At 38.5% G+C, this 26,613-nt stretch overlaps 3 protein-coding genes and 1 long non-coding RNA gene across 5 annotated transcripts; 2 read left to right on the top strand and 2 right to left on the bottom strand.

Moving 5' to 3' along the window:
- The first annotated feature begins 1,741 nt into the window (after nt 1-1,741).
- On the top strand, nt 1,742-5,520 carry LOC116601518 (homeobox protein Hox-D3). The gene is made up of 2 exons (XM_032362396.2): nt 1,742-2,122; nt 4,530-5,520. The coding sequence occupies exons 1-2, from the start codon at nt 1,951-1,953 to the stop codon at nt 4,979-4,981; spliced, it is 624 nt and encodes a 207-aa protein (XP_032218287.1). The 5' UTR covers nt 1,742-1,950; the 3' UTR covers nt 4,982-5,520.
- Nucleotides 5,521-6,439: 919 nt separating this feature from the next.
- LOC5517911 (EGF and laminin G domain-containing protein) lies at nt 6,440-16,216 on the bottom strand. Its single transcript, XM_032362392.2, has 7 exons — nt 16,059-16,216; nt 13,533-13,737; nt 12,315-13,294; nt 10,835-11,485; nt 9,527-9,993; nt 8,694-8,880; nt 6,440-8,254 (listed from the first exon to the last, which is right to left on the bottom strand). The coding sequence occupies exons 1-7, from the start codon at nt 16,120-16,122 to the stop codon at nt 7,362-7,364; spliced, it is 3,447 nt and encodes a 1,148-aa protein (XP_032218283.2). The 5' UTR covers nt 16,123-16,216; the 3' UTR covers nt 6,440-7,361.
- Nucleotides 16,217-17,085: 869 nt separating this feature from the next.
- LOC5517969 (solute carrier family 22 member 15) lies at nt 17,086-23,225 on the bottom strand. 2 transcript variants are annotated; one of them, XM_048723894.1, is made up of 9 exons: nt 22,731-23,223; nt 20,773-20,960; nt 20,350-20,589; nt 19,370-19,591; nt 18,952-19,086; nt 18,504-18,613; nt 18,312-18,429; nt 17,348-17,420; nt 17,086-17,274 (listed from the first exon to the last, which is right to left on the bottom strand). In XM_048723894.1, the coding sequence occupies exons 1-9, from the start codon at nt 23,004-23,006 to the stop codon at nt 17,086-17,088; spliced, it is 1,551 nt and encodes a 516-aa protein (XP_048579851.1). In that variant the 5' UTR covers nt 23,007-23,223. The 2 variants fall into 2 exon arrangements, with proteins under 2 accessions (XP_048579851.1, XP_048579852.1); XM_048723895.1 differs by having other exon boundaries at nt 17,105-17,245; nt 22,731-23,225.
- Nucleotides 17,164-20,739, top strand: LOC125561038. Its single transcript, XR_007307043.1, has 4 exons — nt 17,164-17,252; nt 18,260-18,300; nt 18,954-19,019; nt 20,331-20,739. It is a non-coding gene; the product is annotated as an uncharacterized LOC125561038 (long non-coding RNA).
- Nucleotides 23,226-26,613: the final 3,388 nt, after the last annotated feature.

Raw genomic sequence — 26,613 nt, 5'->3', positions numbered from 1 at the left:
ACACGGAAAATCTATAAACATATGGATCTTGTACCTTTTAACAAAACGTTCATCTTATTTTTAAAATTTGTTTTATTTTATGTGATGCTTGACTTTTAAAAACGTCTAGGGACTTTCAGCTAGCAATTTTAGGATAAGGGCAAATTGAGAAATCCTAAATAGGGCGAGTACATCGTACATAACATTATCTAATTGCATACTTCATTCCGTTGGAATCGATTCCTTTTTTCAAATCTGATTAGGGTATTATAGCATGCTGGTCTTAGACTATCGTCTCTATTCCCAACACCTGTAGGATAGCTAGGCGTCAATCGAGGCAGACAAGCGCGAGTTTTAGGCGACGTACTTCTCGAGCCCACAAGCTAAGGCGTCAAGAGACTAGAGCGCCTAGCACCTAGACGGCTCTCTCTGCCGGCATGCTGACACAGGTCTCCGAAATCTAATCGGCCATTGGTACCCGCTTCCAGCAGCTCTTGTTATAGAATTTCAGGCTGAGCCGCGGGACTTATTTAGTATAATATATTGTTTGTAGCATTTATTGTAAATTTGCTTTTCAACGACCAGAATCGGCAATGTTTCAATAAACAGTTTTACTGACATTGATCGATCGAGCTCATGTGTGAAATAATTTACCGATAGAAAAAAAACATCCGTCCTTGACTGAGATGTCCGAGAGATTATGAGGGTCGTAGTAGTTTTCAGTGAATTAATAGCTAGTTTTTTTTCTTTATTTCTTTTAATGCCTTCTTTAAGAACATTAAGGAATGGTGGGTAATATGTCGAAACAAATATTGATAGCTCAAAGATATCGATAAAAGCTTAAAATAGCTGTTGAACTTAGCAATAGAGCATAAGATCTTATTCTCTCTTGATCTTAGTAATTTGATTGATAAATTCCGGTAAGTAAAATAAGCAATGCATTTTGAAATTGCCACCAAAATAAGGCTACTTTGACTTATATTTTTTGTTGTAGTTTATGCCACTGGGACTTAAGCTTTGGTCACGTGTAACTTCTTAGCTGGTTTCATACCATATTCTTCCTGGTACTACAAAGAATCGACTTTTTTTGTTAAGTATATAATTTCGGATAAGATAAGTGTTTTGCAAGTTGTAGGTGATCACAGCATTACCCAGATAAAGGAAAAGCTAGCGGGAAGTCGGAAAAGTTTCCCAAGTCTTGTCAGAATGATCGATGAGGTTCTAAAACGTAGCGTCAAGCAATCCGCTTATTATACCCTTAGAACTAAATCCATTCGTTCTCTCCATGTGTCAAAGCCACTGCTTTTTATTTGTTTCTTATGTAGAGGTGACTCGAGAAGTTCTGGGTAAATCAGTTGTTCTGAACATGCTCTATAGTAAAAAAAAACGACTACAATGCGATTTTCCCGTTGAACAGCAGCAAACGCCTAGATAAACTACATTAGCTACGTTAGGTCAAATTACCAGGTAAATGCTTTTACTGAGAATCGTACACTACAAGGACATGTACTTTAGAACTACATGGAGTACTCGCCTATAGTTCTACCTTTTTTATATCACCGTCTTACATTGTGTACATAAGATTTTTCTTATATTTAACGATACTTAGCGAGGTTCTGTTTTGGGTCATCAAGGTTTCCCGTCTTACGACAGGGCCCTGTCGAAAATGATAAATGATTCCGCTAGGGCAAAACGTCATTTTAGGATTACATTCCTTTGCGCGTAATCTTTAATTAGCGACAAAATGGAGCTCTGTGATTGGCTGTGCCTAGTCCAAATGTCTAGAAAGCCATACATCATAATGCATCATTCTTTTTTGGGCGCTCAGAGGCATACTGCCACCCGGTTTGCGTTGTCATCGTGTTCGCTCCATCTCAGCAAGAAGAGGTCAAAGCTGCCCAGCACACACATTTCTAAAACTTGTCAACTGCAAAACGTAGCCAAAGTCCTTACACATCACGCTGCGTTCCCATGAGTGTACAGAGGGGAGAGAACCGCTCGAATCAGAGCCCATCCTTGACCCTAGAGGCTGAGTCCCGAAACACGAGCGCGCAACGCAGTCCTCAAGCTGAAAACACCGCTACGAATGGAGAATCCCAGAGGAAACAAATCTACCCCTGGATGACTGAATTCCGGGTTAAAGGTAAGCTTAAGAGAAAACTTTGAAGTTAACGCTTGTTTCTGTAACTGAACCAATCTTTAATATTCTTGTGGGCGGAGGCTGTGTATCTCATCGATTTATTTCATTACCTGACTACATCGTTTTAATGATTACTTTAATTCTTTTAAAGCACATTTGCATAGCTAATGCGAGCAAGTGCTGGTAGTTTTTTGCGATGCGTCGCTTGGTTGGTATAGCGTCCCGCTAACGGGTCCTAGCCGTACTGTCGCGGCCCTATTGTGCCCAAGTTTGCACTAGCATCCCAAGGTGTGAATTTTCCTTTTTGTTTTGCTACGAACGGGCAAGCAAATCACTGCTTACAGACTGACTGTCCACGAGTCTTTTAGGAATAGGATAATAACCTGATTTTGCCACCAACTGGGGCTGTCTCGGCGCCAAAGTGTACCAAGTTTTGCGACGCCATATTGAAAATGTGTAGTAATCCGCTTTGGAAAGCATGATGTCGCCTCTGTAAGTGTTGTTTCGTTGCATAGTGGCCACTTATTTTGCCTTGTTAACAGCTATTTCGAGGCGTATTTTATCCGTAGTCACTAGGATTGTACATTAGAAGTAATAAGTCGCTTTAGGGATAACAATCTTAACAACGGAAAGTTGTTCTCAAAACATTCTCTCGCGTCTTCAAAGATTGTTTCGCACATTTTCCCGCGATTCTTAACAGTTGCGTTTCTTTACTTCGGACAAAATCACCCTTCTTGTTTAGCACATAGATTATACGCTTTGTTGAACATTGCTTAGAAAAAGAGTGGAAGCCATTTGTGCTGTAGAGAATCTCGAATTTTGTCGCAAAGAATTCATATGCTTCTGATGGAAGGTCTCAGTTGTTGTTTCGGAATACTGACTTAGGGCAAAACCATGAAGTCGGAGAGTATAGATCTCTACTAAGACTAAATCTTAGTCCAAAGCTCTTTTAAACATTGTTCTACAATGCAAGCGTCATATTAATATGTGCAAAATGAGATTATTTTCTAGCGGACGAGACATACTCGTATTCTCGAATGAAAGTGCCTTCACATCAATTGAGCATTATATGTTTTGAACACTTTATTTTGCTGTCCATATCTTATTTGAAACTGAATTGACGCTACTTTGATAATTCTAATTATTTTGACCATTATAGTTTTAACATAATAATAGTTTTAGTTTGGTGAAGTGAAGCTCTTTTTAGCACGCTTGTGTGTTTGGCTTTGCACACACTCGCTGTGAATCCCTCTCTTACCATACCAAATGTTGCACCCAACGTAAAGTTCCCACTGGATAATCAATTATTCGTTTGCGCTATCCTTGTTTAATACAAGCTTTATTACGTACGTTTGTAAGTTTAAACGGTCACAAACCTATCTCTTTGATATAAGGTTTCTTGAGGAGACCTTGTGGATCATTTGTATTAATTTGAACCTTTAGTGCTTCTTTTAACAAGCACTTTAAAAAGTGCTCTATTCTTCTTTTGATGTTGAGAAATCTTATTAGAAAACGTATCCACGTAATAATAGGACGATAGAACCGAATTGCAATCGAATTCACATCGCAAAGACATTTATCTTTTTTGAGAACTATTCCGCTCACACCACTAGACAGGAAATGATAGCTAGGAAATAAATGTTTGCGCTAATATCACAAATACACTCACTGTGGCTTGTACTCTTAAAAAAGTTCGATCTTGAAGAAGAACAAAATAAATAGAATTAGTTGCCAAATTGTTTAATTTTTGTCTGAATACTGTTTTTGTTTATAAAGAGCTGGATTGTAAGAGTGTGGCTAGGGTTTAGAAAACAGCTTCTAAGTACAAACAAATCTTCCACTGACGGATAAAACGAAAATAAGTTTGCATAAGAAAAAGCGGAAAGACAATCTCATGCAAGGATTTGCATGTTAGTGCCTGGCAAACATTTAGAATTATAAAAATAATAACACACACTGGACTTCCCATTTCTACCTTTCTTACAATTCTTAAATAACTGCGCTTTTGCTAGTGACAACGATTTCAGAAAAAAAACTATTTTGACCTAATATTCAAAGGAGATTTCCCAGTCTTCTTGATGTTTCATTACTGTGTGGCTAGAAGGTAAATTTTGTGTAAAGTAAAACATATTTAAGTATGAGTAAAATGACCATTGATATTTGATATTTTTATCGAAGGGAGACGAAAATGCGAAAAGAAGCTAGCAAAAGTATTTTGAGGACCGTTCACTATTTTTATCATGTTCTTAAAATTTGATGAAATCTCAGGCTGAATTTTCTTATATATAAAAAATTTCTTATAAAAAAATGTGTGTATTGTGAAAGAGTTTCCTGTAAAAACTGAAACTTACTACTATTCTTTAACTTGATTTAATTATTAATCTAACTTGTTCTGTTATTTTTCATAAAGGTCCCCCGCCACAAACCAAGGAGTGCACATCCGATAAAAACCGGACGATCTACTCCACTCGACAATTGGTAGAGCTGGAAAAAGAATTCCACTACAATCGCTACCTCTGCCGACCTAGGAGGATCGAAATCGCCCAGTCTTTAGAACTCACTGAAAAGCAGGTTAAAATCTGGTTTCAGAATAGAAGAATGAAATGGAAAAAAGAAAACAAACTTGTAGAAAAAGCAATCGAGAGTGAAATCAAGGAAAGAGTAAAGAATTTGAGCACACAGAACCCAGATGGGTTTGGCAGCTTACCTATGTACGCGAACGATTTGAACTCACTTCAACAAATGTACAATTTGAGCAGCTCCTGTACTGCCTTCCAGCCTGTTAGCGCCTTTGCTAGCGGCTTTGGAGGCATTTCTATGCACAATGGTGGACAAAGATCAGTGTGGCCTCACTTCAGCTGATTCCATAAACATATATATATATGCAATGACTAAGAAAACACAAGAACACAGCGAGTTCTGGACAAAATTAAGGCTTTCTAGAAAACGATTTGAAAATACTTCTTAAATATGCGTTTTTACCCTTATTTGCTCCAGAGTACTGATATTTCTGTGTGTTTTTTTAATTTAGATTATGCTTTGCAATGTTATGCCTTATACAATATATTTATTTTCGGGTTTTTGTATCTTTGTTATTTAAGTCTAAAGATTACTTCCCTTTTCATTCTATGGCTTGAACTTTGCGCAACATATCATTTAATTCGGCATTATTCGTAGAAGAAAGTCTTCATCGCTGCTACTCTTTTGTTCGCATTTGAATACAGCATTACTGTAGCCATACACAAATTCTTACGCAAAAATATGAATATAGTTGTTACAGTTCGTTGTAAATATGATACAATATTTAAAAAGATGATATATTGCAATGTAAAATGAATATTATGACATGAGAATATACTCAAGATTTATTTGAAAATAAAATTATACGACTTTTAGCGGTATATGTGACTTTTGGCTTCAAAAGTGGGTCGCAGAATAGAGCCCTAGTTAGTAGGGAGTGTTCATCAAAAACCCGGGGCGGTCGGAATTTTTTTTGTTATTACTTCTACTGTAATCCTGAGGGTTGTTTAAGGGGGAGCCTTTTTTTTTACAGTGGAGGGTGCTCGTGTCAAAATCTACCCCCCTCCCCTCAGGGTATTTAATGAATAACTCTTTTAGCTGAATGTTTTCTTTTATTCAATATTGGAAAGACAAATTCTGTTATCTACGTACGAAAAATCGTGGAAAAATTCGCCATGGAATTCATGCCAGTGCCGTAGCAGGCCCGAAATATAGAGAAAATATTGGGGGCTCAGCCACACCCCTCCTGGTCATTTTCTTATATATATTTTTTTAATATTGAAGGGAGGGCACTACGGCCCTGTATGTTCAAGGAGGTTAATCAAGAATATAACTTTGGGGCTTCTGAAGTGTAAGTACGAGGACGGAAGAAGCGTGAATACAAATTCCGTACACTTGAGTTGGGAACAAGACTTGCATGCTTAAGCTAAATGTATTGAAGCTGAATGAATGTATGAAATAAGAGATTTAATAGAGTTCTTTTAATTATTAGAACAGGAATGTTTTGCAATTGTAAGGTGTGCTAACAGGACGAATGTGTTAAATGTTTTTAGTGGCTTGGGATGAAAAAGTTTGTAGAGTCTATTTTGTACACTGGGAATTCGTCACAGTATTGATGACTGTCCTTGTCGTTAGTCCTGCTGCCATTTGCTAAAACCTCCTGTTTTTGGATAAGAGGGGCCAGAAAGCGGGAGAAACTGGTGGAAAGTGTTTAGTACACTCCTACAATGGCAATCTTGGGCCGTTTTCAGTTTAGGAAGGTTCAACTCTCCCTCCCAGTAGAATGAGAAAGGACTATAATCACTCACAAAAACGTTTTTATTAAAATTACAAATATTGAAAACTTTGCACTACAAATAAAATAGGAATTATACAAAGAGCATCTTACCGATAATATACTGATGCATGTACGACAATTTTTTAACCAGTGCACACATTCATGGCAGTGTTGTTTCCCAGGCATTCGTATATTGTATGAGTACAAGCTTGTTTGTGGTTTACTAACTCTAGTGTTATTGCGAAAGACCGCACATAAAATCGAGGAAAGAAAAAAAAAACTTCTCAAGGCACCGGTCATTTGGTATCTGACGGATAGGAAAGCAAACCTAGATTTGAAAATAAAAAAGCCAGATTAGTGACCCCGTCAGAATAAAAAAATGGCCGGCCCCTAAGTAGGCTGGACAACCTCTTGTGTGTCTTTTATAATCTTGAATGTAAACATTGCATTAGCTATACACCAAACATATGTATGCCGAACATTCATAGGAACTGCCACACTACCAGTCTTTTAAAATATTAGAAAAAAACTTTGGGTGCGTACATTTATTGAAATAGTCTACGCTATAAGCTATCTGTTATTATTTAAATTGTTAAAAAAACTGGATTGGATGACATCTGAATGTGAAGACAGCAAATCCAGTAAGAAAAGTTTGTTTGTAAGATTCGCGGCGCTATTATTTCTTTTGAATGTTTACAGTATGACTCGAGTTACAGAAACACGTTATTATATTTTACAGGGCTCAAATTTGACAGAATATTTTCTGACTTCGTAGAAAACTTGACTGAGCTCGAGTGGTTGTCACGTCATGGGTGGAGTGATTTAGATATACAACTCTTTCTTGGGCTCACTTGAGTGGCTGTTATTTTATTGGTGAAGTTATCTAGATACACCACTTTTTCTTGGACTCACACGACTCCGCTCAAGTTGTTGTTAGGGTATCATCTAGATATACCATTCTTTCTTGGGCTTGGGTTCTTCTCCGCCCATGGGCTGTAGACTGATGAATGGCTCATTGTTCTTGGCTAGGGGCTCGTCCTCGTATGTGTGGTACACGCCCTTACGCTTGGTGTAGTACCAGTAAACCAGCACCAGAGCCGCCACGATACACAAGACGACCAACAACACGATGATAACGATGATGGCGGTGTACTCATCGTCCACCCTCCACCTGCGCTCTTCGGGGCCGCCAGGGGGTCCAGGTGGGGGCGTGGCCGCACCATGAGGACCAGGGATGGGACGGGTGGGAACGGATGGCACGTCGTACCACTGACCACACTTGGACTTGGACACGCCCTTGGCCACAATGTTGGTGTCGTCATTGTCATACAGGAGCTGTTTGATTGGCTCTATCGTTGGGCCCATGATTTTCTCGGTTGGCCAGTTCGTGATCTTCACCCCTGAGATGCACCCCTCGAACCGTCCCTCTCCAGTTGCACCGATCAGCAGCTGCTTCGGTCGCTCGAAGGGTTTTGTCAGACGTTCTCCACTGTCTCTCATTTCCGGTCCACCGTCAACTCGGTAGATTAGCAGGTCCTTTTTACGTTCCATGGAGAAAGTGTGGCGTTCGTTGTCGCAGAAAGACTTGCCTTTAGGCGGGAGGATCTCCTTGCCGCCGTCACCAGCCGCGGTGTTGTACTTGAAGATAAGCTTGTTGTCGTCCTGGATGGAGATACGGAAATAGTGCCCTTGGGTGTGACTGGTCATTTCCATGATGGTTCCGGAACACTGACCAGTCTTGAAGCCAACGGCGAAGTCTGTGCCCCACGCGTCTCGCTCGCCTTCAGGGAACGTGTAGCGCAGGTAGCTGTCAGTCTCCTTGAACGCCGCGCCGAGATCTATAAGACAGTACCAAGAAATCTATGACTCATGTAACCTTATTACGCTCCCGCAAAATACCGAGTCCAAGGTATTTTCAATAAAATATCGATGTATACGGATGTTTCGGGGTATTTTTCGGGGTTTCTTGTGGATATTTTAAAATTTTAACAAAAAAGAGGGGATGATCAACCATCTTTAATGGATCGAGCTTTTTGAATAGCCTACGCCAACGAATGGGAACGATTTTGTTGCAAAGATGGTCTAACGCTAATCTTACTTTATCCATGCACTACGAACGCACGAGGAAAGAAATTGTGATTGAACATGAGACGGAAGGCATTTTGCAGTAAAATTTCTTAGAGAAAGGTGATAGCGCCTTGCCTCATAACACGATTAAGACACAGATGCATTCCAAGACAGAAAGTAAGCACAAATAGTTGTAGACTAATCGCTTACCTTGTTCACAGAAATAGCCATAGAATGGTGTGAGGTGACAGTCGCATTTGTAGATGTTGTAGTCATCAGTGCATCGGGCTCCACCTTTACACTGTGTCTCGTTGTTGCAGGCAGAGTAGCATCCTTCATTCACATAGTCGAAATCCTTAGAGAGCCTGGCCAAGTTGAGAACTTCTCCATTGATAGTCTGTGAAAATAAAACACAAACTGAGGATTAAGAATTGGCAGAATGCATTTTTCCGTGTCGAAAAGGGAGAATATAAAAAAGGGAAATAGTGAAAGTCTTTCAAAACATCACAGTTTCCCTTAATAGAGAAATTGCTCGATCGCTTTCTGAAAACGTGAAAGATGTTTATGAGCTTTGGAATGAGAACTGATTACCTCGTTTCTCAGGCCGATAGTAAACTAATGAACAATCTTTCAGAGATACTAGAAAAAGATTTATATACGAGCTACAGTCTAAAGAATGCAACAACACTAAAGAAGATGACACCAAAAGCGGGATAAAAATCCAGTACTATAAAACAACATCACGTGCTTTTTCGTTCGATGAGTCAATGAGCCGTGAATTGATATTAACGAAAAAGTGTAAGTATTTTGAAAAAAAAATGCCCTTAAAAACGTTTCCTCTGTATTTGAGACCTCGTTGGTTCTGTCAGGAAATATCGATCTGAGTGCATCAACCTCCTGGTCTATTACCACGCACTTTCGAGCCATAAACCATATGAATGCTTTCAGCAAGAAAATTGATTGGCTAAGGGGTATAGACTGAAAACGCGTTTTTCACACGAAAAATTATGAATTTTGGGCGGTCGCGGAACAAGTATACTTACAAATCCTCTGATGCAGCCTACAAAGCCGTTCATCATTTCCCTCATGTAGCCACCAATGAAGAGATTCCCCACCACATCGAGCTGTTTGCTCTGCTGCAGCGGGTTCAGTCTGATCTTCCTAATCCCGTCGACCTCCAGACCAAACTCCTTGATGTTGAACCACACCACAACCTTGTGCCACAGACGATTCGTGTTCAGCGGATTCTCGGTGACCTGTACGACGATCGACTGGGGTCCATTGCCGATGTCGTACGACAGTTGAACGGTGTCGTTGGAGGTGATGTTCACTTGGATAAAGTCCCTAGTGTTTCTTGTCTTCTCGCCTTGATGGAATAAGATGCCACGAGTGTAGGGGGTTCGGAAAAACAGCGACACGTCTCCATATTCCCCATCCAAGGAACCCTCGCGGTAGCGAAGAGAGATGATCCCGTCCTCGCGGCTGAAGGTGGCGGTGTTGTTAGGTCGACCTGCACAGGAAAAAAGGTTGGACAACGTGAATTGCGAGTCTTTTGAATTGTAGAGTAGAACACAGTAGAACTGGCACAAAAAAAAAACTAGTTTGGACCTGTAATTTTAGTCTATGAAGCCCTCTCGCGGGTAATTAAAAAAGATTCTTTCAAATTGAAACCCGTTTAGTAACCCCTTCAAAGCGTGCGATCGATCTGATCTTTGGCGAAGATAATCACCAATACTTCTAGTTTGCGAATTCTGAAAAAAAAATTAGATATTAATAATCGGCGAGGCACGACGTGACGCACGTGCAAATGAAATCACAGTTTTGAGGATTTGGTACAAAATCTGAAAAACTGTAGTTGCAAACCACTCCATTTTGCGCATATGTGCTCAGTCCCACTTGATGTCTTAGATGACAAGCGGACAATCGAATCGATTCCTTGGAAATATGGAAGTGTAAGTTAGAAATCAACACTCGATTTTTTTCGATATATTTTACCAAGGAGTCGATTATGTTTGACAAAGATCAGATCGATTGCAGGCATTTAAGGGGTTCTAAACGGGTTTCAATTTAAACAAATTGTTTTTTAAAACAATCACCCGCGAGAGAAGGTACAGTAGAAAGTAAGTCCTGTACATTACAGTAAGTCCTTGTACATTCGAGTCATGTTTAGATGAGTGCTACTGCATATAAGTTAAGTACTGTGAAATGGTTAGAAAGGTGGGGTACACCAAAACAGATTCGGTAACTTTCCTCAAAGAGTGCTTTACATTGAAAATAAATAAATAAATAAATAAATAAAGAGTAGAGAAAAGGAAATACTGGTTTAAAAAAATTAACAAAGGGAATCTTACCATAACACAAGAGGGGTCCAACAGTATAGTTTGCATAGTGATCAGAATCAATATCCACATCACCAAACAAGACTTGTGATACAGGTAGAATCTGACCATTGCTGCCAAACAAGTACCCTTCATCACTCTCGAGGGTGCTGCGACGAGCATCACAGTTACAGCCCTTGTTGTCCAGACAGTCACCTCTGACACCACAGGCACACTTGCCAGGGTACTGCGGGCCGGATCCTCCCCAGTAGTAGTAGTGCCGTCCATGGGACCCCACCCAGTGGCCATATGCAGGGTTGAGGCTGTTCAGCAATCTTGACCCAGTACAGAGGTACTCCACAAACTGTTTGCAGTACTCGCTCGCCATAGCTACCATCTGAGCTGACAAGAAAGTTGGCTTGTACATAATATCTCGGATGACAGATTCAGGTTTCTGGGCTTCCTCTGGGGGGTACTTTTGAAGGAGCACGTTCCAGTCCTCCGTCAACACCTCAGTCCACACTCGTGAGATCTCATCACCAAACCAGTCCAGCTCAGTGGTTATGTTACAGATGGTTTGGTAAGGCTCCTCAGGACCTGAACCGTCAGGGTCAATAGTGTAGTTGCCAGTTTCCAGCTCAGGATACTCTAGCTGCAGCTCATAGCATGTGCGGTAATATTGGGCTGGAAAAAAAAAGAAATGAGAGTATAAACATTACATATTTTAATATTGAGATTCCTTTGCAGATAATGAGAATGGGACACACTAGGTATAAGTTATGGGAAGCAAAAGGGGAATTATTGCCTTTATTTTATTATCAAAGGATTTTGAGTGGGATCATTATGTTGTTACCTTGATATAGCATTACTCAATTTAAAAAAACATTCTGGGTATAATGATATTGATTTCTGGTCCTGCAAACCTTAAGGTTTGGTTTACCTTCACGCTAAAAATAAAATGTGCATGCCAGACTTTTGGTAATAACAAAAAAGCCACTGCATATACTTTTTTAATTTTTCGTTAGGGGCCAAAATACACGGAACCATTCTGTTGTCCTTAGTGAAAACCATAACCGCATGCCTAGATTAATGCAAGCATCTTATTTACATCAGCATATGTTAATCTTCACAAGTGTATCTCATTTTATCCATATCGTATTCCATTTGAAGGGCTATTTTGTATACAACTTTTGGCTATACCCAGTTTTTTGGTGAGAAAACCCAGGCCCGCAGCCAGGGGGGGTTCGGAAGAACCACCCCACATGACTTGAAGGTCCGCCCTGATGGAGGAAAACTGAGTACCACTGCAAGCTAGGACTAGCTACTTAAGAAACCCCCCCCCGCCCATTCAAAATCCTGGCTACGGGCCTGAAACCTATGCATGGTAACCCTCCATGCTCTTGCTCAACAAAATGCTTACTGTACTATTATGGATTATGACTATCAATTAACTTGAACATCACCATGTGTATAGATACAGTACAGAATAATTTAAGATTAAAGAGGTACTTACAAAACTGACAGACAGATCCCTTGTAGTGAGTGTTCAAGCAGTCACAGCCAAACGTCTTGCCATCCTGGATACACTTGCTGCCATGCTGGCACACAGTTGGGAAGCAGAAATCTGTGATATGGCATGTGCCAACTTCAATGTACTCGGTTGGTGATAGAGATTTTGGATCAAATTTAACACCATTTAGTTCTATGTTTAAGACACAGCCAACAAAATCTCCTCCAATTTGCACACTTCCAATGAAGAAATTTTGAGGTAGATCGGCACTTGGGGGTCTCATATCCACCATTTTATCAACATTGATCCAAACGGCAATTGGACCAATCTCAAACTCCACATGATGCCACATACCAGTGTTCAGAGGGGCGTATTGGAACATCTGACGCTGTGACACAAGAGTAAGGCTTTTTCCAATGAGAACAACTAGGGAGATTGATTCAGTGGTGAAGTTGAGAAAGAAACGTTCATTCATGGAAAGGACAGTGCCAGATGACTTGTATGTGCGGAATGACAGCTTCCCCCTGAACTTGTTGATAGCAGTCTGTGTCCCAATTGAGAATTGACCAAGCCTGCCATTCAAGGTCATTGGTTCAAAAGACACCTCGTCATCACACGTCTCCTTGACATCATACTTCCTTAGTGTTGTGGCATCGCCGCTTAAGGCTTGAAGGATGTTTTTCCCATTGACTCTAACACCCTTAAGGCAGCCTTGGAAGTTAGCTCCAGAAATCACATCTCTAATCCTTTTCATATCGTGAGCTCCACCAATAAAGAAGAACTCATCAAGAGTGAGTTGCTTGTATCGGGTTTCTATTCTTCGCCTCTTGTCATCCCGGGTGAGCTGGTCCAGGAAAAGCCATACTTCACGATTATTATGCTCAATGAGGACCGTGTGGAATTTGTTGTCTGCGAGTCCATCCCCAAGGGTCATGTTAACCATGTCATCTATGCCCTGTCTTCGTCCTAAACTTATGGCAAACCTTGGAGAAGAAAATATAAAAACTTATAACCCTATATTTTTCCTATGGCCGATGACTTCACAAGTAGTGTTAGAGACAGGCCAGTGGCTGCCATAAATAAAATGTAGGAACAAATTTTATTCTCATATGAACACAGAATTACATGTAAAAAAAACCTTTACAATGTAGGTGCTAATGAAATTATTTTTGTCAGGTTTTAATAATAATGTATGTACCATCATTTATTAATGTTGCATACCTGAGCTTGCCACCGATAAGTTCAATAGTAAAATAGTCCCCATACTCCTCTCCAGAGCTACTGCCATGTAGCAATAGCCCGTTTGGTTGAATTGTACGGAACTGCAGCTCTATAGTGTTCTTAGGGGAGTCAATCTTTTCATCTTGGTCATGCAGTAAGTACTCTGCATAGGCATTGCCATCAAAGTATCCCTCAGTGTCAATTGCTAAAATACAAAAAGGCAGTGAAATATTCTTTAGACATTCTGCCGAAGAGTCAAACATCGTGTCTAAAACCATCAATATTCTCTAGGTTATATCTACAGTAGCTGTTCTACATCAGCTCTGACATCATCAAATGAAAATATTTTAAAAAGAAAAAAAATTAAAGTGGTATGTATTCTCAAACGAGATGATTTAGGATAACTAGTAATCTAGGTTTTCTCAACACACTCCATTGTCCTTACTAAAGTAGGCAAGGCAGTGGGGACACATTCTAAAACCATATAATTTCAGTCCACCCAGCAGTAACTTTTATCAAGACAATGGGGTGCCCGCAATATTTATGATTTTGCTATGACACTATATGCTTAGAGTTTTTTAAACAATATACATCAAATGACAGAAGACTCTTAAATTGCACAAAATTGTTTGCTGGTTTATGTTTGGGTTTTTCTAATCTGACTTTGATTACACCTTTTAGGAGAAAAAGACAAAACTTGAAAGTTTTAATTTATTAGATTACATAACCATAACCTACAAGTCTGGTAAATTAGCATAAAGATGACCACCATTGGATAACTTTCAAAACGCAATGAATGGCATAAAAAAGATAATACTTAACATGCAATTGGTAAAAATACAATAATTATCAAAATTTAAACTAATCATACAAAGACATGGAAAATTTTCTTTTCCTTCTGAAAATCGTTAATGCATGTCTTCTGCATGACATAACTTGAATTACGATATGGGCTCCCTGATATCTAGGCAAGACTTTTCCAGTGACAGTTGATAATGGGAGAAAGCTCAATGATAAAGTTATCTTATAAATCTTCACAGTGGCATTTAAAACTCTTAAAAGAATTTGGAATGTCAAGATGCGTATTCCTCCAATTTCTCGTCACAGCATGGCTCTAGCCAGAATGTGGAGTGCTAAGGTGCTGTCACAATAATTGAATGATATGTTTTAAATAAAGTCGATAGAAATAACTTGGATAAACACACTTTTCTATATCTAAAGTAATCAGTATACACTATTTGTGGCTTATGTACAATATTGAGGTACAAATATTGGGGTCTTTAATTTAGTAAGTAAATTCTATAAACGAATATGTGTTACTGCATAGAAAAAAGACTTTTTGTCTTGTTAAATTTCAAAGAAATTCAGAGGTAGTTCATGGTTTATCTAATAGAAACGGGTGGATAGTTCAAAGCAATAATCGAAAACTTATACAATTTAAACACCGACTAAAATATTGTGGATTCCGTACACTTATCTAATGGATGTTAAAAACTAGATATATTTATGGTTCTTATCACTTTTTGCATTTCAACCGAAGACGCATGCTTCTGTATAACGTCATGCAAAGTATAATATCGATTTTATAATATGCATACCTCACATACAAAAGATTATTCAAGCGACAACGACCTGGTCTAACTTGAAATCGGAGCTTTCAATAGCTTGATTGGAACATCGTTAGAACCCCATTTTAGATGGCTGACTTATGAAGGCCCACTAAAAAAAAAACTTTGCAAAGAACCCCAAAGACTTCTATTAATTCGTAATTGATTTTCATTCGAAAATGTTGCAAACTTTTGCGTGCTTCTTAGTGGCTACGCTTCGATTACTGCTTTGATGAAAAACACGCTCAGCACGTAGCAAAAGATGTAGTCACTTTTTAAAACCGTTTGAAATTCTAATCACTGAACCCTCGAAAACTATACGCAAACTCTTCAATAAAAGTACATGTTAGCAAATCTCGAATTTATTTGCCGAGAGATTCCCTGCATTGTGGACACTTTGGTAAAATAAACCAAACGGCTGAACTTTACATAACAAGAGCCAAAATAAGATCATGTCGATTTACCTCTCTCGAGAGAGTCACGAATAATCCCTTCAGAAGTTAGTAGCAATATTGAATTTCGCTTAAACTGTATGTCACCTTTGTACTGTTCTTTCAAGTGACATAGAAGAAGAAGTATGTATGCATTAAATAGGACGTTATTGAATAAATTAGCGCTACAGAGAGCAGACAAAGTTGGCTACACTTTGGTGGTTTCATTTGAAGTCGAGAATGTTTGAACAAATCAGTGATATCTTATAGGAATTTTGGGAAGAAGTATTAGTTCTAGCTAGGAACATTGCTTTTCTCTTTTGAGATGTTATCATACACAGTACATACTAAAGTGAACATGCCATGCTTGGGGAGTGTGTTTCGAAGTCTTCCCGCCTTTGACATGACGGCAGCTACGACACTCCAAACAAACCACAAAAGACTATCAAAAGATGCATTATGGCGGGCTAGCTCGGGTAGAGACTCACCTGCTAAGGAATACCTAAAGCAGAATAGCAAGAGAAATATCGTGACTAAGGATCGAGCAATCATCTTTCCGCAGATCGGCAGTGAAGATGGCGCTCGAAAAACAAAGCTACGAAAAACAACGCTACATTCCACGCTCGCTTCGTCAAGGGGTCACGTGACGTAATCACTTGGGGATACTAGCTCGGTAACATCTCGTGTTCTGGTATGTGATTGGTCGATCTTATTCGGCTCGATTCGGGAGTAATTCGTTTGAGGATATCATACACAAACATCACTCATTATCGCAAGCAATGAACCAAACATAACAAAAATCTATTGTTTGTTTTGCAATTGCCAAGGAAAAAAAAGATAAAACCTGACTTTTCCTCCAGTCCGTGCCATCCCCCAGATATTTTATTTCTAATGAGATAGGGTATGATTGAAGGTGTTAAAATGACGACATCCTTTCCATTTTCCAACAAAGGAAAGGAAAAAAAAAAGTAGAGCCAGGGAAGTGGCCCAGGGGGCCCGGGCCCCCACTTCTAGCAGCCAAAAATACAGTAAATGTATGAGACATTATCTAAAATACAGGAGAAAATGCCTCGAAAGGGCCTTTTGGGCCCCCTTCCGTTAAGAAATCCTGGCTACGCCGCTGAGAGCGAAAAGAGGGGTGAGACATTTCGCAATTCTTCTACATGTATCATAAATATTCTATTTTATTACTCACAATATATATTATAATGTACACTCACATACAAAATAAAAAGACTTATCTTATAAATTAACAAACAAGTAAAATGCTTTAATAAGTGACCAAAACGCAATACTGGCTCCTCAAGCACGAAACCTCTTGTTGCAAAAGGTAGTTTGACTGGACCCAGTAATATTGCTCTGTTAAGAAAACAATATGTTGTATAATGTCGTGAGTTGCTTCTTCAACAAAGGGGGGGGGGGGGAATAGCAACGTCAGACGATGCAAGCGCTGTTTGCAAGGAAACTCGATATCTTGGAATAATATAACGATATCTTGTGCGGGTTACAGCACATCTATAGTGCAGTATCTATCGTATCGGTATTATCCGCTGGCAATGCAAACGTCGCGTTGTCACGGTTGACGTCATCTAGGGTTTCCAAAGTTCGTCTACCAAGGGGTTCGGGTAGCAGAAGGCAGAGAAGGCCGGCGATAAGAGCAAATCCCGCCATCAAACTGAAAGGTAGGATGGGGTGTGACTTGTCCTTTAAACAATGGAACAGAGAAACACAATTACACAAAATTCATATCTAGTTAAATTGCAGATACTCTACTCACCAGTAGGATTATAAAAGGTGCCAGAGACGCACCTAGCTGGTCGAACACCGCCATGCTCCCCATGCCTATATTTCTGTTCAATTGAACAATTTAAATGATTAGTTGCATATAGGGTTCAACAAACTTTAAGCTTGGAAAAAAATAGCGACGCAAAAGTTTAATGACACTGGTGTAGAGACCTGACTTTATGATGGGGATTGTGAATTCCTTGACTTGTAGGATAAGGAAGTCTCTTCTTCACACCCTCTCCTCTTTTTAAGACGTTGGATTGCAAAACTTAATAGCAGCGGAACTTGAAGAAATACAACCCTCGCGGCTCCCATTTCGGATAGGGATGCTTGTCGCATTTTAAGGGTCAAAATCGAGTCTTAGGTATTTTTGGATGGGATCTGAAATGTAATAGGCTTTTCTTTTAGAAATAATATTTTAGGGGGTTGCAGAAAAAGCCACTACGAGCCAGACTACGTTTTCTTTTTTATTTAATACTTCTGACTTTAAAGCAAAACAATTAGAGACTTTTATAATTTTGCTGCTAATGTGTTTTTTAGGATAGCAATTATTGGTGTGCAGGTATTTTTAGGGCTATTTTTCGAATTTTCTGACGAGCATTCCTATCACTTGTCCCCTGAAGAACCCCCCTTTTAAATTATAAACATTTATCCGGGATTTGAGAAAAATAAGACTTTTAAAAACCATAAATTTAAGACCTTTTAAAGGCCTTAAAACCCTGGATTTACTGGATTTTACTTTGTCAAAAAAAGGCTGCCCCAGCAAGTAGGAAGATCAACTGCTACTGAAGCATTTCTCAAACATAAATGTCCCAGACAGGGAGGATCCATAAGTTCCAAGAAAGGAAGGGCCGGATTTATTGTTCTACAATGAGTTTACTTATATTTTCTTGTTATTTTTAAGATAAACATCCCTGGATCTGCATGCCCCTGACGAGGGGATAGGTAGGGCTCACCTGATCACTGTGGGCAAAAGTTCTGTAGACGTGACATATATGGTGCAGAACGATATGGATATACAAAACTTGCCCAGGACTGCAGATATTATTTTAATCACTTGGTAGTGTCCAGGCCCTTGGGAAAAAAATAAAGTGATATTTGCAGAAGCTAGACAAAGCATACAAACTAAACCTAATCTAATTGATTACCTTTCTTTGGAAATACAGACACAAAAGTACAAAACAAAGCAGCTAGAATGAGTCCAATAATCAGAGCACGTTTTCTGCCATAGAATTTTATGCCACCAACCTGAAAAGCACTATGAAAACAGAAACATATAGTTCATCTATATTATCTACATTATCTGAATCTACCCTAAAAAATATATTTGGAGACTATATTGACCAAGTATACTTTATTCCTAAAATAAGATCACAAGATCATTTGCATGAAAGGCGAATCTTTACTTAGAATCACCTTTTTTACTAAAATATCACCTACTTTTTAGGATGAATTACATTAGGACAGTAAAAATGCTTTACTAAGAAAAAACAAAGTAAAGCCAAAGTGTTTTGTTTAGGTCGGGAGATTCATAAGAATGCCTCTAAAATTTCAAGTAAAATGGATAGTAATATTTTTTTTTTTTTTCTTACTTACAGGTTCATAAACCAGATGGAGAAGAGGTTCCCGGGTAGCTCCACAAGCGAGGCCAACAGGAAGTTCAGGTACAAGCTACCACCCAGCACACCGGCACTTAACGTCACCCCATAATACACCATGGCATTAGTTAACCTGTGTAATACACCATGGCATTAATTAGACTGTGCAATAGATGAATTAAACACACAAGCACATAGGTGTTAAATAACCTGCGCAAAAGAAGAATTAAACACACTAGCACTTAAAATCACCCCTTACAACATCACAACATAAAACACCATAGGATTGGTAAACCTGTGAAACACCAGGGATGAAATACCAGGTCCACCTTTTGTGATATGAAATGAGCTTATTTGAAACATTTTTGTCATGTCAATGACATGTTGATAATAATAAAGTAAGACAAAACTTTTACCAGGAAAACCATAGTATGAGCGTCTGTTTGAGCTGTTGCCTTGGTTTGAAAAGGTCCAAGATACCCCCACGAAATAACTTTTCCTCCTCAACATTGTTAATAGCTGGCATAACATCTGATGGCAGGTTCTTGCCATTAAGTTTTGCGATGTGCTCCAGGGTCTGTCTAGCTTCTTTGCACCTGTTATTGACAAGCTGCCATCGGCAAGACTCTGGAACCAACCTGAAGTATCAAAAACCTTTTGCATTGAAGACATTATAATTTCACCTAGAATAATGTGAAATTTCATTGTTTTAGCTTGATAGTAAGGATACGACATGTATCTGGGGAGGAGGGGTAGGGGTCATAAAATTTAATGGGTCACACACCAAAAATACTGCATTACTTTTTGTATAATATTACACCTGTTTAGGTTAAATCCAGATCTGGGGCTTGTTTCTCTGAACACCTGAGAATTCTCTGGCCCTAAAGACGTTTTATTCTTTAATTTTGAACAGCAGGCTAATTCCTATAAAATTTATGGCATTAAAATGTTTTGGAATATCATCAAACATCGTATACTACAAAGATTCATGTGAAGGATGATCCTATCTATAGATTTATAGATTTTGATCTTTTCTGAACTTCTCGGGCATGAAATTCACATGGCTTAGTTCTCGGGACCTCACAGTCACCCAAGACTTTTCGGGTAACTTTTTTGGATTCAGCAAAACTTCAAAAATAGCCCTATTGAGCGTAATCATTTGGAATACGAACCAAGAGGAAGTACAAATTGTTCTAAACCATGAAAGTGGTTCTCCAAAAGGAAAACATGCAAAAATTTTAGCAAAAATGCAAAATAAGGTTTTCGAGCCCGAGAATTCTCAGGTGTGTCTAGAAACGGGTGCCTGGACCATAAGCAAGACCCTTTGAATATTATATTTACTCTATCTATATTTTGGTTTCTTCCCTTATCCACTAGTTTAAAAAAAAAGACTTACCACCAGAAAAAAAACAGTGGAAGTGCTGGTACTGAAACAGCGATGGATAGATGTCTCCAGTCATGTAGACCATAAGCAAGGCCATCCAAAGTTATCAAAGAGAGAGTGAAAAACACCCAGTTTAGTGTCCCTGCAAGACTGCGATGTGCTGGCCCAACAAACTCTGTACTCAACACATAGAGAACAATGTATACTCCGCCTTCAAAAAATCCAACAATTGCACGTAGTACCAGGTATAGCCTGTGAAGAAAAAATTCAAAGACATTTTGCTGAAACATATATTTTTCATTATAAACATAGTTTAACCAGGGAGACTAGTTATCAAGGCTCACAATTATTCTAGTCATTTGATGTATCATGTATAAGAATAAAAATGCTATGCCCTTTTAATACTTTTAAAAACATTTTTTAAGCAATACCTACCATAAATGTTGTGCAAAAGAACATGACAATGATGCAACAGCTACAACTGCTATTGAAGGGAAGAGCATTCTGGTACGGCCAAACATGTCAGAAAGTTTGCCAATGATGAATGCACCTGGGATCCAGCCTATAAATAGTATGGACTGAGCAAGGCTAGCCATAGCTGCCTTCCCACATATAAGGTCCCACTGAAAAAAAGAAACAAGAGGTGCATTATGATTTGCGGTAGTAAATCTAGGGGGAAGGTTTAGGGGTCTTAAACCCCTTCTTTGGGCTGACAATAAAAACTAATATCCGAAAAAGATCCCATTCATTTGAGGTGCATGCCCCCACCCATCTCCTTTGATGAGCCAAGAAAAAAGAGAAGTTAGAGCACCAGCATAAAATAATTTCCCCCTCCCCCTTTGTCACTCAGCCAAGCACCCCCCCCCCCTATCAGTGAAAAGTTAGATCCGCCCCTGATTTGAAAATCCATCAATACACATAATCTATTAAAAATTTGTTGAAATTCACAGGCCATTTTCGGCCCAAATTAACCAATACACAATAAAAATGTTCCCACCCGTAAATTAAGTAACTTATTTTAATAATTTTACACAATCTTTGGATAACGTCAAAATAGGAATTTAAGTGCCACCATTATTATTATTATTATTATTATTATTATTATTATTATTATTATTATTATTATTATTATTATTATTATTATTATTATTATTATTATTATTATTATTATTATTATTATTATTATTATTATTATTATTATTATTATTATTATTATTATTATTATTATTATTATTATTATTATTATTATTATTATTATTATTATTATTATTATTATTATTATTATTATTATTATTATTATTATTATTATTATTATTATTATTATTATTATTATTATTATTATTATTATTATTATTATTATTATTATTATTATTATTATTATTATTATTATTATTATTATTATTATTATTATTATTATTATTATTATTATTATTATTATTATTATTATTATTATTATTATTATTATTATTATTATTATTATTATTATTATTATTATTATTATTATTATTATTATTATTATTATTATTATTATTATTATTATTATTATTATTATTATTATTATTATTATTATTATTATTATTATTATTATTATTATTATTATTATTATTATTATTATTATTATTATTATTATTATTATTATTATTATTATTATTATTATTATTATTATTATTATTATTATTATTATTATTATTATTATTATTATTATTATTATTATTATTATTATTATTATTATTATTATTATTATTATTATTATTATTATTATTATTATTATTATTATTATTATTATTATTATTATTATTATTATTATTATTATTATTATTATTATTATTATTATTATTATTATTATTATTATTATTATTATTATTATTATTATTATTATTATTATTATTATTATTATTATTATTATTATTATTATTATTATTATTATTATTATTATTATTATTATTATTATTATTATTATTATTATTATTATTATTATTATTATTATTATTATTATTATTATTATTATTATTATTATTATTATTATTATTATTATTATTATTATTATTATTATTATTATTATTATTATTATTATTATTATTATTATTATTATTATTATTATTATTATTATTATTATTATTATTATTATTATTATTATTATTATTATTATTATTATTATTATTATTATTATTATTATTATTATTATTATTATTATTATTATTATTTATTGGCAAAAGCATAATAGACTCCAGAGAGAGTAACTGCTATAAACCTGTAGCTAGTTATAACTGGGGCAAAATATATAACCCGTAGGGGTGCGACGACGCGGAGAATTGCACACATGCAAGACCACGAGGAAGCTCCCGACAGCTGAACACCTGTTGGTCAAATTTCCTGCTGTGTTTACAACTCACCTCACTCACTATTGACGTAAATCCAGAGGTGAACTCCCAATCGGAACGATTCATGCTACAGCGAGAATCATAATTCTCGTCACCGCTGGAGAAAGTACCATTTAGTGTACAGGTTGTGCTATCTTGGGCACATTTCCATGGCGGCTCCATGCCCACGAACACAATCAAGACCGTTTGAAACGTCGCAATAAAAATCACTAAACCTAGAATGAATGAATTGCGCTTCTGAAAAAATCCAAAACCGCCTATAGAGCTAAGAATTTTATCTATATCCATTACGTCAACTGAAGGATGAGCGACAAAAACACCCCCTTCGTCAATAAAAGCAAGAGTGATCAAGAAACCGACAGGCGTTCATTGTATTGCAACAGCTAGCCAAAGAAAAATTCGAAAGCCTTGGTAAGAGTCTGCTCGTCATAGCCTGCGTTCAGCCGGAAATAGTTCCATTATTAATAATATAATTAATAATGTAGCCGGCTGCACGCAGGCTAGATCGTCAAAGAGAGGGTACTTTGACATTGGGAGGGGAAAGGTATGGATAACATAAAAACAAAAGGCAATCTGAAAGAAAAAGTAATGTTGTTTGCTGGCACAATAATTATAAAATTAGAGGGTTCCATTGATGAGCATGCAAGTGTAGTGTCCGCCGCGTTGCATTATGGATTGTTAAGGTGCGCAATGCACCATGGTAGAACATCATCATCATTGGCAGTCCGTCGAGGCGACGATGACTGTTCTATTGTGTTGGTCCTTTGATCTTAACTCTCCATGCTGGACGATCCCGAGCAGTGGTTTGCCAAGAGTTTGAGCTTATATCCCTCCACTTCAGGTTCCTCTTTACCACATCTTTGAACCTGAGTCTAGGCCGACCCTGATTCCTGGTCCCTGTCGTGAGCTGAGAGTAGAGCAGCTGCCTAGGCAATCTGTCAGTGTCCATGCGGTGAACATGCCCAGTCCATCTGAGATTTTTCTCAATGAGTGTGTCAGCCATTGACCGTAATCCGGTCCTCTTGTATATCTCTTTGTTTGTGACTTTATCCATCCAAGTAATTTTCATTATTTCTCTCAGGTGTCGCATCATATATGCATGTAAATTTTTCACCTGGCTGCGATATACAGTCCATGTTTCTGCACCGTATACTAGGGCCGATAAGACAACTGCTCGATAGACCTTGCCTTTAACCTTGAGCGATACGTGATGGTTGTCCCACAGCCGCTCTCTCAGCTTAGCATATGCTGCGCTGGCCTTCCCCTTTCTGAAGGTGATCTCATTATCTATTCGTGCATTGTCAGAGATGGTACTTCCCAAGTACACAAAGTCTTTGGTCTGGACCAGGGTCTCATTTCTTACATGGATTTCGCCAGGGAATTGAGTCAATGTCTGACGCTTCACTGGTTGAAATAAGCACTCTGTCTTTTTGATGTTGATTTTCAGGCTGAATTGTTCTGCAGCTGAGGAGAATCTGTCTACTAATCTCTGCATACTTTCCACATCATGTGCCACCAATGCGCTGTCGTCCGCATACAGCATTTCTCGTACTATGACCTGGCATGTTTTCCTTTTCGCTTTGAAGTGAGCAACATTGAATAGGTCGGCGTTATGCCTTGTTTGGATTGACACCCCATCAACACAGTCCTTGAAGGCTATCTCCAACATGGCCGACAGGTATAGAGAAAAGAGCGTTGGCGCCAGGACGCACCCTTGCTTTACTCCATTGGAGACATCGAATTGCTTCGAGTCGTTTCCGCCTTGGGATACAGAAGCTTTCATACCGCTATGGAGGGATCGTATAACATTGACAAACTTGGGTGGACAGCCAAATTTGACCAGGACCTGCCAGAGTGCCTCTCTCGATACAGTGTCAAAGGCTTTTGAGAAGTCAATGAACACTGCATATAGCGGCATGTTTTGCTCTATACACTTCTCCTGGGTCTGTCGCAGACAGAAAATCATGTCCATTGTGCCCCTGCCACTCCTGAAACCACACTGGGACTCGGGCAGTATGACTGGTGCTATGTGTCTGTTAATCCTGTTCAGCAGAACACGAGAGAGGATCTTACCAGCGATGGAGAGCAAGGATATACCTCTGTAATTTCCACAGTCTCTCCGACTACCTTTCTTGAAAATAGGGATAATACTGGCATCTCTCCAGTCATGAGGTGTGTTCTCCGCTGACCAGACTTTGAGGACAAGTTTATGCAGCTTGGACACAATCTCTGTACCACCATGCTTCCAGATTTCCGCAGGTATACCACATTTACCAGGTGATTTCCCCTCTTGTGTAGCATCGATTGCATCCACAACCTCCTTTATGTCTGGCTTCCAGATTTCCGCAGGTATACCACATTTACCAGGTGATTTCCCCTCTTGTGTAGCATCGATTGCATCCACAACCTCCTTTATGTCTGGCGGCTCAGAAAGGCACACTACCTCTGGTCTTGTTTGGAGACTGTTGAGTGCTCCCTCATCCACAAGCCCTGATACATTCAGGAGTTGGTCAAAATGATCGGCAAATCTGTTTAGGATCTCCGATTTCTCCTGAAGTATTGTGCATCCGTCAGTAGCAGTGAGTTGGGTTGACCCACGCTTTGCAGGACCGTACACCTCTCGTAGTCCGTTGTAGAAGCCCTTCATATCATTTACATCCGATGCCTGTTGTAGACTTTCTGCCTTTCGTTCCCACCAGTCTGTCTTGAGCTTTCTCGTGTACTGCTGAAGTACCCTCCTTGCAGCCGTGTACTTATTCTTGTTGGACCTTGTGTTTGTTTGCAGCATATTGGCTCTAGCAGCATTCCGCTTTTCCAGCAGACATTCCAGATGTTTATCGTTTTCATCAAACCAGTCTTGGTGTTTTCGTTTCGGCTTCTCACATACTTTTTCTGCTGTTTCATACACAACTGTCTTCAGAGTATTCCACTGTGCCTCAATCTCACTCCCATCCATCTCTTCAAGATTTTTCAGGGCCTCATTCATTTCGTGTTGTAGCTTAGCCTTCATGTCACTTTTCAGGGCCTCATTCATTTCGTGTTGTAGCTTAGCCTTCATGTCACCACTCCTGATCTTCCGCACATCCAGTTTTGTTGGTGGTTTAGCCTTTGTCCGTGCATGCGGTCTCCTCAGCGAGAAGGCCACCTTGGACCTGACCATCTGATGATCTGTGGCGCAATCAGCCCCTCTCATAACTCTTGTGTCCAGTATGTCATTCAGATCTTTCTTTCTCGTTATCATGTAGTCTAATAAGTGCCAGTGCTTGGAGCGGGGGTGCATCCAAGTGACCTTATGATGCTCTTTATGTCTGAAGATAGTATTGGTGATCACCAAGCTATGTTCAGCGCAGAGGGTGAGCAACAATTCTCCGTTTGAGTTGCATTTTCCAATCCCGTGGTGTCCTAACACACCTTCCCACTTCTCGTGTTCGCAGCCAACTCTTGCATTGAAATCACCTGTGACAATGAGCTTATCCTTCTTTGGGACTTTGGAAAGCACCTCCCTCATTTGACTGTAGAACTGCTCTTTGTTCTCATCTGGGTTTGTCAGAGTCGGTGCATAAACACTTATGACTGTCGCATACACATTCTTCTCTAGCGGTAGACGCATGGTGATTATCCTGTCACTGACCGGTGTTGGATCCTCTTCCATGATTCTCGTGATCTGGTTTCTGATAGCGAAACCCACACCAGATTCCCTGCGTTCTTCCTCTGTCTTTCCACTCCAGAAGAAAGTATAGCCACAGTCCACCATACTGTCATAATTCGCCAGGCGAGTTTCACTAAGGGCGGCGATATCAACCTCATATCTCGACAGTTCCCGCGCAATGAGGGCAGTCTGTCTCTCAGGTCTCTCAGATCTAGACCTGTCCATGAGTGTTCTCACATTCCATTC

This window comes from Nematostella vectensis, chromosome 2 (assembly GCF_932526225.1).
Source record: "Nematostella vectensis chromosome 2, jaNemVect1.1, whole genome shotgun sequence".
Taxonomy (NCBI): domain Eukaryota; kingdom Metazoa; phylum Cnidaria; class Anthozoa; order Actiniaria; family Edwardsiidae; genus Nematostella; species Nematostella vectensis.
The sequence above is the reverse complement of the archived record's forward strand: the minus strand, read 5'-3'. Positions and strand labels throughout refer to the sequence as shown.

Coding starts and splice junctions, on each gene's coding strand:
- LOC116601518 (XM_032362396.2), top strand. CDS start 1,951: ATGAGTGTACAGAGGGGAGAGAACCGCTCGAATCAGAGCCCATCCTTG. Junction 2,123..4,529: donor GACTGAATTCCGGGTTAAAG/GTAAGCTTAAGA, acceptor TTTTTCATAAAG/GTCCCCCGCCACAAACCAAG.
- LOC5517911 (XM_032362392.2), bottom strand. CDS start 16,122: ATGATTGCTCGATCCTTAGTCACGATATTTCTCTTGCTATTCTGCTTT. Junction 13,738..16,058: donor CTTTAGGTATTCCTTAGCAG/GTGAGTCTCTAC, acceptor TTTGTATTTTAG/CAATTGACACTGAGGGATAC. Junction 11,486..12,314: donor GGGATCTGTCTGTCAGTTTT/GTAAGTACCTCT, acceptor TTTTTTTTCCAG/CCCAATATTACCGCACATGC.
- LOC5517969 (XM_048723894.1), bottom strand. CDS start 23,006: ATGGATATAGATAAAATTCTTAGCTCTATAGGCGGTTTTGGATTTTTT. Junction 20,590..20,772: donor TCTTTTGCACAACATTTATG/GTAGGTATTGCT, acceptor TTTTCTTCACAG/GCTATACCTGGTACTACGTG. Junction 17,421..18,311: donor CTTTTGCCCACAGTGATCAG/GTGAGCCCTACC, acceptor TCAATTGAACAG/AAATATAGGCATGGGGAGCA.